This window comes from Mastomys coucha, unplaced genomic scaffold (genome assembly GCF_008632895.1).
Source record: "Mastomys coucha isolate ucsf_1 unplaced genomic scaffold, UCSF_Mcou_1 pScaffold16, whole genome shotgun sequence".
Lineage (NCBI taxonomy): Eukaryota > Metazoa > Chordata > Mammalia > Rodentia > Muridae > Mastomys > Mastomys coucha.
This window is the reverse complement of record NW_022196898.1, coordinates 82480439-82496953: the sequence shown is the minus strand read 5'-3', so window position 1 is coordinate 82496953 and position 16515 is coordinate 82480439. Positions and strand designations below refer to the sequence as shown.

Below are 16515 nucleotides of genomic sequence, written 5' to 3'. Positions count from 1 at the left end.
GGACAGGAGGGCTGCAGCAAGGAGAGCATAGGACCAGAGAAGAGCATCAGAGGACGGGAGGGCTGCAGTAAGGAGAGCATAGGACCAGAGAAGAGCATCACAGGACAGGAGGGCTACAGTAAGGAGAGCATAGGACCAGAGAAGAGCATCAGAGGACGGGAGGGCTGCAGCAAGGAGAGCATAGGACCAGAGAAGAGCATCAGAGGACAGGAGGGCTGCAGTAAGGAGAGCATAGGACCAGAGAAGAGCATCAGAAGACGGGAGGGCTACAGCAAGGAGAGCATAGGACCAGAGAAGAGCATCAGAGGATGGGAGGGCTGCAGCAAGGAGAGCATAGGACCAGAGAAGAGCATCAGAGGATGGGAGGGCTGCAGTAAGGAGAGCAGCCAGTAGGACTATGCAGTGGGTTCTAGTTTTTAAAGAGCCAGAATATATAGTAAACAAATTAAAAAAGAAAACACTTTATCCCATCATGGGAACTTTGTTAGACACGTGTAAGAATGAACGCACTGGGGTTAGAGAGTTGACTCAGTGGTTAAGATCACTTGTTTAAAAGGACCTGGGCTCAATTCCCAGCACTCACACGGATGCTCATCACTTCTCTGGGCATTAGGCACACATGTGGTAAACAAGCAGGCAAAACACACATATGCATAAAATAAAAAGAAATATACAACAAAATGAATGTGGGGAGGTAGAAAGAAATAATGGTGCATTAGGGTATTGGTAATATGGATCAAAAATGAGAGGGTGCATACACTGCATACGTGTGCATGTACCCCTCCTCCCCAACAAGGTTTGGAAACTGCATTATAGAGTGAGTGAAGGAAGACAGTGTCAGAACAGGAATGATTTTCAGGATTCCAACAGAAGTCATGGAGATGACATAGAGAGAAGGGTCTGACAACCTGATAGAGGTTCTCACTTATTTGTCTTGGGTTGCCCTTGATACAGTGCTGCCTCAGCTCCCGTCTGATACCCGTCTCAGTGCTCAGATTACAGTTCCCTATCGCCAAGCATGGCAGGCAGTGGGGTGGGGTGGGAAGATGTTTTCAAAGAAAAACATTTTTTTTTTCTATGATTAAAGCACTGATTGTTCTCAGTCAATTTTGAATACTCAAGAAAAAGAGATTCTGATGTTTCACTGTTTCTTTATATTCAGTTGCATCTTTATTCTGTTTCTAGTCACTCTATGATTAAGAAGTATTTGCAGAAAGGTAGTAGTGAGATTTTAAATGTGAAACAAGCAATGTGTTTAAATGTGGCACAACTTAATTCTGAAAAACAAACCCAACCCACTAGTCAAGTAGAAAGTACTACTCATTTTGTCCAAGCACAGTGGTTTGAATGACTGTATCCTAGGACTGGGGAAGGGGAGGCAGAAGAATTATGAGTTCAAGACCAAGTTTGGCCACATGAGACTGTAGCTCAAAAACCAAAAGTAAACAAAAAACTCACATTAGCCAACGTTTTTCTGGCATCTTCTTTCAGCTGGGCACATTCAACCTGAAGTGCTTCCTGTGTCCTTCTCAGGTCTTCTCTCTCTTTAGTGAGACAGCTGATCTCCTTCTGGCTTTCTTCAAGTTTCTTGGTCAGCCCAAGGTTTTCTAGATCTACACCCTCCGTTGTTATTGAATGCACTGTTCTGGAATGTTCTTCCACTGGCTCCAGTTCATTCACCTTTCCCGCACTGACCCCGCCTTCTTTCACATCAGGAAGTAGTTCTTGCTGTCCAAACACTGGGATCTTGTAACAGTCACAAAGCACAAGGTCACTATCTAGAGATTACATCTTTTTTTTTTTAAAATATTTATTTATTTATTTATTTACTTATTTATTATATGTAAGTACACTGTAGCTGTCTTCCAACACACCAGAAGAGGGAGTCAGATCTCATTACGGATGGTTGTGAGCCACCACGTGGTTGCTGGGAATTGAACTCAGAACCTTTGGAAGAGCAGTCAGTGCTCTTAACCACTGAGCCATCTCTCCAGCCCGAGATTACATCTTTTAAATGGAAAAGGTCGGAAAATTTTATCAGCAATGACAGTGACCTTGAACCTTGCAGTCTCCCTTGGATCCCAAGCCTCTCTTATGCCCACACTCTCAATCCCTTTGAGCCCTACATAACATCTAGTATAAGTATGCTATACTTTGTCAGCTTAGACCCAAAGCGAACCAATCTTTACATAGCATCACACTATTAACTCAGTCAGTTACATGCTTAATTTCTACCCGGTTCCCAAATTACAAGCAAATAAAAATTGTCATAGGTCTTTGTGAGTATATGTAGTACATACAGCATACCTTATGTATCATATAAATTGTATGTGTATACATATGTGTGTATACATACATACATACATACATAAATATTCCCTATCCTTTGTTGAATCCAGTGCTACCTTCTAAGTTTTCTGTGTGTGCACACTGACTCTCCCTTCTGGTTGCTAGCGGAACCATGTAACTTTGCATATTTCTACAGGCACTACATTAGAATGGAGAAATTGTTTGACCAGGTATACACAATGAGAAAAAGAACCATTTTATTATATAAGTTTCAATGCTTGGCAGAGTAGTTTTTAAAACTGGACTGGCCCAGTTATCCCAATGTCCTCTTTCCCACCGTATTTACAATTAACCTCACGGTGTTCCATTTGCCTGATTGCTCACTTACCGCTATTTCCTTCTACTACAAACAATATGGGTCTTTGTCCCTCTGCTACCATTGAGACAAGGTCTTCCATAGCTCAGGTGAGCCTCAAACTTTCTGTGGAGTCCAGGCTGGTCTTGAACTCCCGATTCTCCTGCTTTACCCCCAAGTTCTGAGAGTGTAGGTTGCCCCAGCCCAGACTGTCTGCCATAGTAGACAGCTGCTAAATTCTTACGCAGTGAATAAATGGTAACTACGTGCATCTATTTTCTTTCCAAGGAGGAAGGAGACAGAAGTGGCAAAGGACACCAACACTGACACACCTCGCCTTGTAATTCAGGGTCGGGTTTTGCTGTGTCCTGGGAGCCTGCTGCTTGAGCTTCTTTCTCAGAAATGCTTCTTCTTAGATCTTTGATGATTTCTTGGTACTCCTTTAGATTTGCGTGGGCAATGTTTAGCTCTTCTTTTGTTTGTAGGCCCTTGGTCAATAAGTGAAATTTAAAGAATTTTATAGTATTCACCCAATACTGCCTCCCTCTTTCTAGTTGAATAAGTTACTAAAGAAAAACATTTACCAGATAAAGAAATGATTGACATTACTTACTGCAGCTTCCATTTCTCTTGCATGTTCTTTTAGTTGCTTTTTCTCTATTTCAAATGACTCCTGCAATTCCTTTAGATGGTTTCTTTCTTTGGTTATAGATTTCATCTTCTCAGAATTTTCATGAAGTTTCTGAGCTAACTTCAATCTCTCTGTTTCCACATGCTCCAAGGCCAATCCCTGGTTCCTGAATTCATTCTGTAAGCTCTCCACTTCGATCATCTTTGCCTGCATCGCACTCATAGCTTCTTGTGTACTAAGAAGTTGCTGCTGTGTCTCTTGGAGTTTCTGGTTCTTAGGAGATACAATTTTTTTAATTATCATGTTGCTGATATTTGGCCAGATTTTTATGTAGTACCATTAACAAAGCATTGTCTATCTCAATGGAAATGGATAAGCAGCATTAGAAGTAAACTAGCCCTTAGACATAATTCAAGACTATCTAGAAACTCAGAATGTGAACCTGTTTGGAAATGGGACTTTACAGATATAAAATAGTTAGGTAAAATAGCAAGGCTAGATTCTTGGGGATTACAGTGGTGCAGTTCCAGGGTAGCTCGGGATACCAGATACCAGTCAAAGCAAAGAAGGGACTCTTCCCTAAGCCATCAAAAGGAATGCCACTGACACTTCAACTTTTAAACTCAGATTCTGCGAGTCGGGGGGGGCCAGCTTGGTTTGGGTAATAAGTTCCAGGACAACCAGAGCTACATAGTGAGACCCTGTCCCAAAGAACAGACACACAACAAACAAACAAGAAGGAACAGTAACAGAATGCTTTTCTGTCTTGTAAGCCACTTTATAGTAATTGTGGTATTATCTTGGAAACTTACATAGTTTGATCAATGGAGCAAGGTGAAATGAAAAAATTAAAAGTAAAAAGCCAAGAGACTAGTTAAGTATACAAACATAGATTCCAAACAATCACAATCCCCCATGATATAAATAAATAAATAAATAAATAAATAAATAAATGAAATACACATTTCATTTGTTTATTTAAAGACAGAGTCTCAGTCTATAGCTCAGGCTGGCTTAGAATACAGTGGGAAGCCCAGGCTGATATCATGCTTACAGACATCCCCCTGCCTCAGCCTCCAAACTGAGTCACCATGCCTAGCTTTCTACAATATATATCAAACTTTTAGCATTCTCCACATTGGAGATATTTAAAATTAGAAAAATCAAAATTAGCAAAATGTGTAGTCAGAACCAACAGTCAGGAAGAGCGCGCGGGGAGTTCACCTTTTCCTGTAACTGCTCTTCTGCTTCTGCCAGTCTCTCCTGCGCCCTGGAGAGCTCCTGAGTCTTCTCTGTGGCATGATCTTTTTCCTGTGCAGCTATCTCTTGTTGCCTTTTAAGTTCATCTCTAAGAATTCTTAACTCTTCCTGGTTTTCAATACCCTAGAGTTTTAAAAAAAAGTTCTAGATTAGAATTTGTAATATTAGCTTACCTTTAGAAAATCAGGAATACTCAGAAATTACTTTTGACTCAAAAATGAAGAAATCCACGTGCAACTACATAGCAAAAGACGACTGTAAAGAGATGTCAGTCTGCTTTCACTGACCAAAGAGACTAAAATCACATTTTTTTTCTGATACTTTTATGACTGAATTCAGGCACTGATCAATGATTAGTGAGCTCAAAATGGTTCCCACTCTTTTCTGGCAGATGTGGGTTAATTCATTATTAAGATCATATAGCAACATGCTTGTATATGAAGTTCAACAAAACATACCAAATCAGGGAAAGAATATACTTTGTGTTTGCAGGCTAATTTTCATTCAGTTTGTTGATAAACCAGACAATTCTAAATATAGAAAATTAAAATAGCATAAAGTGTCAGGTGCTACTGTATCCTCAGTGAATTTCCAAAATTACTAATTTCAACCCATACAGATTATAGGGCTTTGCTAACACATACAAAAACTGAACTAGGTATGTGAATACTGGCAAACATCAATGATTTAAAACAAAATTAAAAGCTACAAAAGTAAAAGTGAAACATTCAGGAACATATTTAACAAAATATGTATAATACCCATCAACTATTATGCAATGTTAAGAGAATAAATCGTTTAGGATGTTCAATGGCTATTTAGCTTATGAAACATGTTCAACATCTTTTGTTACTAGAGAAAGGCAAGGTAAAATAGGTACATTATCCAAAGAATGGCTAAAATTGAAATTATAAATAAATATAAAGTGGGTAAGGAGAGCTACCAGAATTCTATTTGTTGATGGGAATCTAAAATGATAGATCTGATCTAGAAACCAATCTGGCAAGTTACTACAAGGTTAACACATAACACTTGGTAGTTCTAACTTAGGCAGAGACATTTGTCAAGTCATAAAACCATATACTTCCATGATGTATTTTTTGTATACAGATTATACCTGAATAAAGTTACTAAAATCTAAAATAAACAGATAAAAATTTATGGCTAATAAAAAGCTAGATCCTACCATTTCGATATTTTCCTTTAGGTCCATCTTCAGTTGGTCCTTTTCTGCTCTAATACTTTCCAGTGTCTGTTGGAGTCCACTATTCTCCTGCATTAGAGAGTCTATTTTCCTCTGTTCTTCAGTTACCCCATTGTCCTTACCACCACCAACCAATGTGTGGGCACTCTCATCCAGCAGATTCTGTTCATGTATGCCTTCCATCTAAAACAGGAATGCATTGGAGAATTTAAGCAGTTAACAACTACTTTAATATTAGTAAGGTATCTATTGCTTACATTCTGTACAAAGTACTAGTATCATATCAACACACTGACTCTCTTCTGCAACCATAGAAGATGGGCATTATTATTATCCCTATTTGGTAATGATGGAACTTAAATTTGAGAGAGGTTAATTCATTTATGTAAGATCATGCAGAGAGCATACAGCTAGCTTTGGGCTCAAGTGGTTTGGCACCAGAACTGGTATTCTTAGACCTGTTCACTGGCAAGAACTGCCTAGTTGGCAGTTCACATCGCAATCTGCATGTATGTGAGGTTAAACTGACCCAGTGTACATTCATTTATTTAAGACCTATATCTTTCTTGTCTATGTATCTTCCTTAAATATTTCCAAGTTAAATATTTTGTGTTACAAAAGGGATGTTGAAGACATCATTTACTTCCCTGAGCCCTGACGGTTGGAATAAGAAAAAAATACTTTGTTCCAAAGTGGGGAATGTGGGCTAGAGTCAGTGAGCTGGCCCTGGACTAATTGAAAGGAGAGAGGGAGCCGTGGTGCTCACCTCTCTTTGCTTCCTGACTAGGGATATGATAAGACCTCACACTTGTGCTGCCATAAATTCCCTGACACGGAGGATTATACTTGTATACTGTGAGGCAAAAGAGCAGACCTTTCCTTAAGCTGCTTTGTTATACTGTTTTGTGATAACAGCAAGAAAGTGACTTAAGTAATACATGGGCTACAAAGCAGCTGAAGTAATCCATGTGTTTTGATAAAATGGCTCTTTGGGCAGCTGAGTCAACAGGGTGGAGTGGCTTGGCACCTTCTTAAAGGTTAAAAGTAGGCCTTTGGAAAAGGTCGAGGCTTCTAATGGTTTTCATAGATTCCTCATGATCTTGTCCCTGTTCAGCTCTCCTGTGTTGTCTAGTCTCACGTTCTGTCTTCCTATCCACTGAGAGGTTTTACAAATACTTTTAAAGCTTGCTGTTACCTCAGGCTTTTTTCCTGGAACTATTTTGCTATCCTAATGTCTTGTGTTTTCCACTCCCCTACTTCATCCTTCCTTTGGGGATCGTCCTACTTAGGTCTCTGTTGCTGTGAAGAAGCACTGGTCAGAGGCAGCCTGGGGAGTATCTAATCTTACAGGTTGCTATCCATCACTGGGGGAAACGAAGGCGGGGCCTGCTGTTAAAAAGGAAAGCTGGTAGAAGCAGATTGGAAGCCCCCGTGTGATTGGCTCTTCCTTACCTTTTGCTGAACTTCATCTCTAGCTCCTCCCCTGTCCTTTATTTGCAAATTATTGGACATTTCCTCAGCAGCTTTCATTTTCAGCATGTTAATTGTTTCTTGGTGTTGTTTCAAAGACTCGAGAGCATTTAATAACTGTTCTTGAGTATCTATGTTCTTTGTAAGAGACAAAACGATTTCATTAGAATGTGAAGCACACTAATTTTACAGCTACTACTTGATCATACATAATGAGACTTCCTGCAGTTCTCACCAGCTGACCCATACCGTGTTCACTGTGTCCTGAATGTCACTTCTGAGTTGGTCCCTCTCAGTCTGCAGGCTCTCCTGGAGCTGCTTTAGATCTTTCTTTTCTTGGGTTAAGGCTTCTACTTCCTCCACGGCTTGCTGCAGCTTCTCAGTGAGTAGAGCTCTCTCCTCCTCTACAGACTGAAGGCTGGACTTTCTGCTTTCTAACTCTTCTCTCAGCGCCTCCATTTTATTTAGCCTTTCTTGACCCTCAACTCTTTTCTGCTCAAGCTCTTGAGTCTTGTGAGAAAGCTTTCAAGAAAAAGTGTGATAGAGTAAAAGCCAAATGTTGTATCACACACAGAGACAGACACACATGCATGCAGACAGAACTCAAGAGAACAAAAGTCCATTCCTCTTGTCAAGAGCTTGTACCAACCTCGGCCTTCACGGAATCCAAACTTAAAGCCAGGCTCTCTGCTTCTTTGGAGAGAGCTCCTATCTCCTGCTTCAGCCTCTCACTCTCCTCCAGGACCCCCTCGTGTCTGTGCTCCAGCTCCGTGTGCAGGCTTTTCAGGGCTTGCCATTCCTCAGCACTGTTTCTCTGACTCAGCTGGGAAGCCGCAAGGTCATCTTTAGTGTTTTCAATTTCTTCAAGTAACCCTTGAATTCTACTGTCTTTATGAGCTATTTCAGAAAACAATTTTTCTCTTTCTGTTGTTATTATACAGAGTTCTTCAGATTTTTCATGCAGCTAGGGAAGAGAAGTAAAATTTAATACCAAATATTAAAGTAGTAAATACTAAAGAAGTAAAATTTATACCAAATATGATAGATACCCTGAAGCAAGTTTCAGGAAAATTTTAAATTAAGTGAAAATTTGATCAAGGAATGGTGGTTCTTTTTTAATGTGCAGCTCTGAGAATGGAACTCAGAGCTCTGCACACCAGACACACATGCAACCATCCAGCTCTGTCTGCAGTAGACAGCAGTGTTCCTGTCATGCAACCATCCAGCTCTGTCTGCAGCAGACAGTGGTGTTCTTGTCATGCAATCATCCAGCTCTGTCTACACAGACAGAGGTGTTCTTGCCATGAACTCTTCACTTAGCATGTATAAACCCATCTTTATTGCCTTTTTCCTATCTTTGGGATCCAGTTAAGGAATGAGTACATGGAGACAGTGTCAGCAAAAACAGCTGCCCCAGATTAGTCACCAGGTAACTATTTCCTTAGCGATCCTTTCAAAGTTCCTTCTTTGTTTGTTTGAGACAGGGATTCTCCATGTAGCCTTGGGTGTCCTGGAACTTACTCTGTAGACCAGTCTGGCTTTGAAATCACAAAAATCTGCCTGCCTCTGTCTCCTGAGTGCTGGCTATTTTCTAATATGACCATGTGGCAAGTATTTTATGGTTTTCGTCAACATCTGACTTACTCCCAACAACAAAAGTTACTGATTGCAATTCAAATTTCTAAAAATTTAGTCTATGGATAAAATATGCTTTTAAAAATTATTTAAGAAGCATCAATAAAGTAATTAAATAGTCCACAATTGATTTATGGGTAGCTTAAATCACTTTGAAAGGGAAAGATGAAAGAGCTAAAAAAGTCCACAAAAAGAAGGCAGCAGCACAGAGCTTGGCTGCTGGCTCAGGAGCAGGTCTGTATTGCTCAGTGACTGGCGTGACAACTGTTTATGGGAATTGAAAATAGAATCCACTGTTCTTCTCATGAACTAAGTAGTTAAGGGACTTAGTTGTTAAACATTTATAGCAGTGGTTCACAACCTTTCCTAATTCTGTGACCCTGTAATATAGCTCCTCATGTGTGAAGGTCCCTCCAACCATAAAATTATTTTTGTTTCTACTTTATAACTGTAATTTTGTTACTGTTATGAATCATAATGTAAATATGTGACATAAAGATTGTCTTAGGTGATTCCTGTGAAAGGGTTGGTTGACCTCCGAAGGGTCTGGAGAGCCACTGGCTTAACAGTATAAATGCAATAAGGTTTGTCCAAGGTGTTTGCTATGTAGTAAGCACTCAAATTCTTGGCACTTTCATTTCTTTTAAAAAAGTAGAGAAAGAAGTCGACAGGCCATGGGTTTGCAGGCTCACTTACTGACCTGGAAAACTTATAGTGTCTCCAAAAACAGTCATTGTTAACTGTCAGTCTACTAGTTTTTGAGATTTATTTAATATGTGTTTGGGTGTTTTGCCTGCATGTATGTCTATACACTGTGTACTTCAGTGTCCATGGAAAGCCAGAAAAAGGCTTCAAATGTCCTTGGAACTAGAGTTAACAGGAGTTGTTAGTTGTGATGTCACACTGCAGACTTAACAATCTTTCCATCCCTCCTTCCTGATGTTCCCTGAGCCCTAGAGGGCTCATAAAATATGTCCTATGCACAGCCAAGCTGCAGACATTTGTTTATTTGCATTACAGGGTTGCTTTGGTCATAGCAACGCTATGTAAACCCACTTCAGTCTCTTGAATGCTGAGATTATGGGCATGAAGGTATCTCCAGATACCTTCTTATCTTCTAAATTGTTTTTTCTTCAACACAGTGATATGACTAGTACCAAGAAACTGGGGAAAGACTGAGCTAAAGCTGTGTGAATGTATTTGAAGACCAAACGTAGCTGCTGCATGAACTGTGTTAAGAAGCACTTTGTCGACTCTACCCTGACAAACACTGCTTTTCTCTGCCGTCCTGTTCTGTAAGGGCGGTGAGAGCGTGAATTCATTCCTTCCATTCCACGTGGTCCTGTATAGTGCCTCTCGTCTGCTCACCTCTCTCCTCAGCACTTCCTCCTCAGACGGTAAAGATTTCAACTCCGACAGCAAGTTAATTTCTTTTTGCAAACTTTCTTTTTCTTCAACTTCTTTATTTAGTTCTTTTTGGAGATCAGTAATCCTTTTTTCCAATTCCAAATTAGACAATAAACCTATGTTGACAAAAGTGACGTAATTTTTAATAGATTTAAAACCACTTTTCTCAAGTCATGTCTACTGCATTTGAAAAATATTTTTAATGTTTATGGTGCCCATAAGAAATGTTTGTGAACACTGACATCAAAGCTATTTAAACTGAACATTTTAAACTCAGAACTAGCAGCCACTTAATTTTGGGAATGTTCTCAGTTCCTTCAGGTAAGTTTTTAGGTTTGTGTATCTGTGTGCAGAGGTCTGAATTTATATAATACCTTTGCCATCTACCAGGGCGGTGAGTTTTGATATTTCTTGAAAAGCCGACTGTAACTCCTTATCCAGATCAGTTTGCATTTTCTTTTTTGTTTCCAGTTGGCGTTGATACATCTGAATGTCATTTTCCATTTGCTTACAAGAATCTGAGAGTTCATTCTATTGGAAAAACATTAAAAATTGGCAACAATGTACTGATCTACAGTACTACAGTACTATAATACTATGTACTGTACTATATACAGTATATATAGTATATACACTATAGTACTGTACTATAGTACTACAACTCTACCGTCATAAATTCTGAAAAGTTACCTACAATTTTCTCCTTCAGCTCCAGATTTTCACTTCTAAGGAAGGCTGATTCTTTCTTGGCGTCAAGGGCCACTGTGTCCAAATCAGACAGAGTGCGCATCGCCTGTTTCAGGTCTTCAGTGGCGTCCTAGGCAGATGACAAAAGGAATACTTAGGAGACCCAGGTTTGATAGATTTGCAAAATACTCTGGAGAATATATACACATGTTATTCCTAGATGACCAAATGTGAAGCTATGCTACTAATCAAACAAATGAAATTAGGGTAAAAAATTCTAGCTATACTTTCCTATATCACAACAGCACATCTGGACATATAATTTAAGAAGCTGGCTAGTGTTTATTAGAAAACTTGAGTCAGGTATGGTGCCACAGGCAGGTGGATGTCTGAGTTAAAAGGTAAGCTATCCAACATACCCAGCTAGAGCTATACAGAGCTATACCACTCACTCACCTACCCACCCACCAACCAATCAACTCACCCACCCATCAATCAAGAAACCCATCAATCAAACCGCTAACCAACCTACCAACTAATCAACCCACCAACATAGGAGGAGAAAAAAGCTAAAACTACCATTTACTAGGATGGTTATAATCATATACCAGAAATGCCCAACCAATCACACAACAAAAGAAAACTAGATTTTACTGAAGAGTACGACAGGTCTGTCTTCATCTTTTCTGACTTCTGGGCATCTATGTATTCCTGCAGGTTCTTAATCTGGTCCTCTTTTTCTTTAAGAAGCTCCACTTTTGAACTTAGTTCATTCTAAAAGAATCACAGAACAATGAAACTCAATTTAATACACAATTTGAATTTAAAATGACAAAAAAACCCTTGTATTTAAAATTTTAAATTGATTAAAATTTACTAGTATTTAAAATATAATTCCTCTATTTTCTGTAGTCATGTTTAATTAGATGCATTTTAAGTTGTAGTTACTTACAAGAGAAATACTAAGACAAATGTTTACCTCAAGATCTTGATTATATTCTTCTGCATGCTTAATTAAATTCTTTAAGTTGGAAACTTCATGCATTAGTTGCATCTGTGAGAGCAGGAAACGGCAAACCAATTGTTAACACAGCAAAGAAAGACACAGAGAGAAGAAAAAGCAAAGAAAGCATTCTTTACTGCTTTAGAAACACCCAGTATAAACAAAAGGGGCTGGGAGATTAACTGTTCAAAATACTGTAAAAGGGCACCTCTTAATCAAAAAATCCAAGAAGTCTGGGCCAGAGAGCTAGCTCAGCAGTCAGGAGGGCAACTCTCCTTCCAGAGTACCTAAGCTTGGTTCCCAGCACCCCTCATTGTCAGACAGCTCACAATCATTTGCAACTGCAGCTCTACTAGATCTGATGGCTCTGTGTGCAGCCACACATAACATACACTCATAACATACCTAATAAGCACACACTGACACACATCTACATGGAATAAATAATAACATGATAGTAAAACAATCCAAGAAGCACCATCTAAACAAACAAACCCAAACTCACAAAAATAAGTTACAAATGCAACAGAAAACAAATCTGGCTATTTTATAAAAAGAATTTAAATTAATTACTTCTTGTTCAAATTCTCTGAGTTGTGTATACACATGAAAAACAGCAGTACCTCAATCTTAGAAATCAACGGTCTTACGAGAATGATACTTTTGACAAACATGCTTTAAGTTCAGTATTTCTATTTCTCTTACCTCTTGGTCTTTTTCTTCTTTTTGTTCTAGAAACTCAAATTCCTCTAACTCCTTTTTTTCTTCTAATTTCAATTTCAAGTCTTCATTTTCTCTTTTTAGCTGTTCATAATCTAATACTAGATCATTATATTGAGCATTAAGTGAGTTCAACTCACTTTCTACATTTTCCTATTACAAAAAGAAAGAAATTTCCAATCAGAAAAAATGCAGATATATTTTTTAATTGTTTACTTAACTAACATGTAGACTAACTGAAAAATCAACTCAACTTTGACCCACTTGATATAAGCCATTATCTTCTTTAACATCTGTGTAATCCCCCTAACTTGAAACAGGTAGATTAACTGAAGATCATTAAGTAATAAATCTGCCTGCGTGAGACAAGGCATGGCCAATTAAATGTGAAAACAGAAAGATCCGAGAACTCCACCTGATCCAGACAGCAACCCTTTCTTCTCCTGCTTATCTGACTTCTTTCTAGGAGGGCTGGGAAAGAAACAGAAATGCCATGGACTAAGTCCTAAGCTCCTCCTGGTTCCCAAGTTTAACCATGCTCTCCCTAGAGAGACTCATTTCTATTTTCTACGCTACTTTAATAAAAACTATAACAGAGGGGGAGTAGCTTCATGTAGGATTTTTAGCCATATATTTTTGTTGTTTTTGTTATTTTTCTTGAGTCACTTTTTAAAAATGTAATTTAAATGTGTCTGAGTACTTTGCCAGCATGTATGTAAGTGCATGTTGCATGTGCCTGTGGAGGTGAGAGAGAGGAGTTGGCTCCCCTGGAACTGAAGTTACAGATAACTGTGAGCTGCCATGTAGGTGCTAGCACTGAGCCTGGGTCTTCTGCAACAACAGCCAGTACTCTTAACTGCTGAGTCGTCTCTCCGAACTCTCTACATATTTTTTTAAGTAACAAATCCTAGAATGTGTGAGGAACATAGACACTCTGCTGTGGTTGTCAGCAAATTAGTAGTTACCAGAACCACAGGAAGCACTGATGATGTAGCCAAAATAAAAGCAAAAACTTCTTTACTACACACAGTTAAACAACTTTACTGTATACCTGAGCATCTTGTCACTTTTGAGACACTGGCTGGCTTGTTATTTGTTTTTTTGTTTGTTTGTTTGTTTTTGTTGTTGTTGTTTTATTTTTTTGAGACAGATTTCTCTATGTAGCCCTGGCTGTTCTGGAACTCACTCTGTAGACCAGGCTGGCCTCGAACTCAGAAATCTGCCTGCCTCTGCCTCCCAAGTGCACCTAAATCAGTCTTACCCTCAAGTAATTTCTCAAAATATAAAATTTAAAACTATTTATAGATCCTAAGATCTGATAGTAAGAGTTGTAAGCAGGTTTCCACCTATTAGCACACACCTGATTTACAGAATGCTTAGTCTAGCTCTAGATATCTCACAGCTGTCAATCAGATATAAAATGAGAACAGTCCTCCCTATAATCAAATTTGTCTCTGATATTAAGTCAGGCAGGGTTATCAATGTATACCACTGTTGACAATGATATAATTGTTATGAATATCACTGCTATATAACAGCAAACCTAGCCAGAAATCTACATGCAGTGGCTGAAGAGATGGCTCAGTAAGAATACATGTCACTCTTCAAGTGACTTTCGGTTCTGTTCCCAGTACTCAAATGGCAGCTTAAAACCATCTGTAACTCTGGTTCCAGAGGATGTGAGGCCCTCTGCTGAGTCTGCAGGCACCAGGCTTGCCATGGTACACATAAACACATAGAAGCAAAGCATGCACACAAATAAAATATCATTCTTTTTTTTTAAAGGTTTATTTATTATTATAAATGAGTACACTGTAGCTGTCTTTGGACCACACGAAGAGGGCATTGGATTTCATTAAGGGTGGTTGTAAGCCACCATGTGGTTGCTGGGATTTGAACTCACGACCATTGGAAAAGCAGTGAGTGCTCTTGCTCGCTGAGCCATCTCACCAGCCCCTAAAATAACATTCTTAAAAAAGAAAACAAGCTCAAGATAACACAAGCATACAGACAGACGCTCTATGGACTATTTAACATTACCTCGTTTAGGAGTGTTGTGGCTGAGCTCCACTCTAGCTCAGCCAGTGGCTCAATAGTGTTATTGAACACTCCAGACTCCCAAGAGAGTGCTGTAAATAGAAAAGATGCATGTCATGAATAGATTTACTATAAGTTTTGCTTAAAATAAAAATGAGATTAATAACTAATTCTGATCAGATGTAAGCTCAAATTAACTTATACTCAGATGTGTTCACAGGTCATATTATTGTATGACTTAAGAAAGTTAGCTGGAATTTGTGATAAGATAAAGATCTTTGAAACAAAATGACAAATTCTACATCTGAGATTTGACCATTATCATCAGTACATTAAAATGTCCCTAAAGATGACTATAATGCTGAAAGTATAATTTTGAAACACTGTCCTATATAACTGATATAAATAACGGTCTGAAAACTAGAATAAACTTAGCTGGATGTTATGCAAAGACTGGACCATTTTAACTGAACGTTAAGAGCAAAAATAACCCCAAACTCCTGACTTGTATACTTAAATTACAGCCTATTAGTTTTGACAGGGTCGTACTAGAACTCAGTCTAGCTCTGAAGTCCTGGGAGTTCTGCCTTAGTCTTTCAAGCGCTGGTATTGTAAACTGAAGGCACCGCACTTGACTTACAATGCATCATTCTTAAGAGATTCATAATCTTATGAATGCTCACCACTGTAGCCACATCTGACATACACATTTTATTGAGCCACGTGTCTATTAGTGCCACTAGGGCCTATTTACAGAAACAGAGCTATGATGTCACGTGGCTCTGTTAAACAGGGCACTCACACTCACCGCTCTCTCTCAACTTCATGATAGAATTTTCTCTCAAAGAAGTCACGGAAGTTTTCCGTGTTCTTGTTGTTACGCTTGTTGGGATTTTAAATTCCTTTTCATAGTTTGAATCCTTCATTTTGCCATAGCACCAAGTAACTCTTCGTTTCCTTTTAATCTTAAAAAACAAAAAAATAACTAAAGAAATCAAAATTATTTCAAACAAACCTAAAGTCAGACAAAATAAAACCGTGAAACTAGTTCTTATTTTTTATATTTTTACTTATTTTAAATACCACGACAGAAATAGAAGTCTAGTTTATTTGAGGATTCCAAGAGAACACACTGAACTGGGTCACAGAGCTCACACTAACACTGTACAGGCCCTGGGTTAAATTCCAGGAATCTAAACAAGAAATAAATTCAAGCACGTTTGTCAATTATAGGATTAAGTACTGATTCTACAATTAAGTCCATCTCTTCCCTACCCAGCCCATGCTCCTCTGCCATATCCAGCAGTCTACCCCGACTCTGTAAAGCAGTTTTCGCCCATACCACATAACCTAAGATTTCTCTTGCAAGTAAGTCACTGCTTTACTGTTTCCACTGCCAAGGAACAAACTGCAAACATGTCAATCCTGCTTAGTTTCTCTCTTAATTCTCTCTCTAATTTGTCCAGTTTACTCCCCTTCTAGAGCCATGGTTCTCAGAGGTGCTCAGCTTATTTGACAGAGACAGACAGCAGCTATGCCTTTCAAAACTGCAATTTTTTTAATTGACTTAAGTTTTATTGCATTATGAGAAAAGATACATAATTTCAATTTATCTGAATTTGTTAACATTTAAAAGCATATTTTAAGTAAATAGAATTAATCACATTCTTGTTTCCCTTTTGTATCCCAACTCCTCCCAGAGACCCCCACTTCAATACCTGCAATACTTTTCATTTTTTTATTTTGTCCTATTCTTTAAAATTTATAAAATATTGTAACAATAAAAATGTGTATTATAAAAGTTGTTTGATATAAAA

General features: G+C 38.6%; 1 protein-coding gene across 1 annotated transcript in view; it reads right to left on the bottom strand.

Annotated features, from left to right (window-relative positions):
• The window catches only part of Cenpe (centromere protein E), a 68421-nt gene that overhangs the window by 33213 nt on the left and 18693 nt on the right, over nt 1-16515 (bottom strand). The window contains exons 14-29 of the mRNA XM_031375589.1: nt 15507-15663; nt 14702-14790; nt 12647-12814; nt 11918-11992; nt 11593-11712; nt 10946-11068; nt 10626-10782; nt 10213-10367; nt 7859-8173; nt 7459-7731; nt 7192-7347; nt 5722-5922; nt 4500-4658; nt 3258-3548; nt 2977-3132; nt 1459-1746 (exon numbers count right to left, since the gene is read on the bottom strand). Of these exons, the coding sequence (XP_031231449.1) occupies nt 1459-1746; nt 2977-3132; nt 3258-3548; nt 4500-4658; nt 5722-5922; nt 7192-7347; nt 7459-7731; nt 7859-8173; nt 10213-10367; nt 10626-10782; nt 10946-11068; nt 11593-11712; nt 11918-11992; nt 12647-12814; nt 14702-14790; nt 15507-15663 (2883 nt within the window). The remainder of the gene's footprint in view (nt 1-1458; nt 1747-2976; nt 3133-3257; nt 3549-4499; nt 4659-5721; nt 5923-7191; nt 7348-7458; nt 7732-7858; nt 8174-10212; nt 10368-10625; nt 10783-10945; nt 11069-11592; nt 11713-11917; nt 11993-12646; nt 12815-14701; nt 14791-15506; nt 15664-16515) is intronic.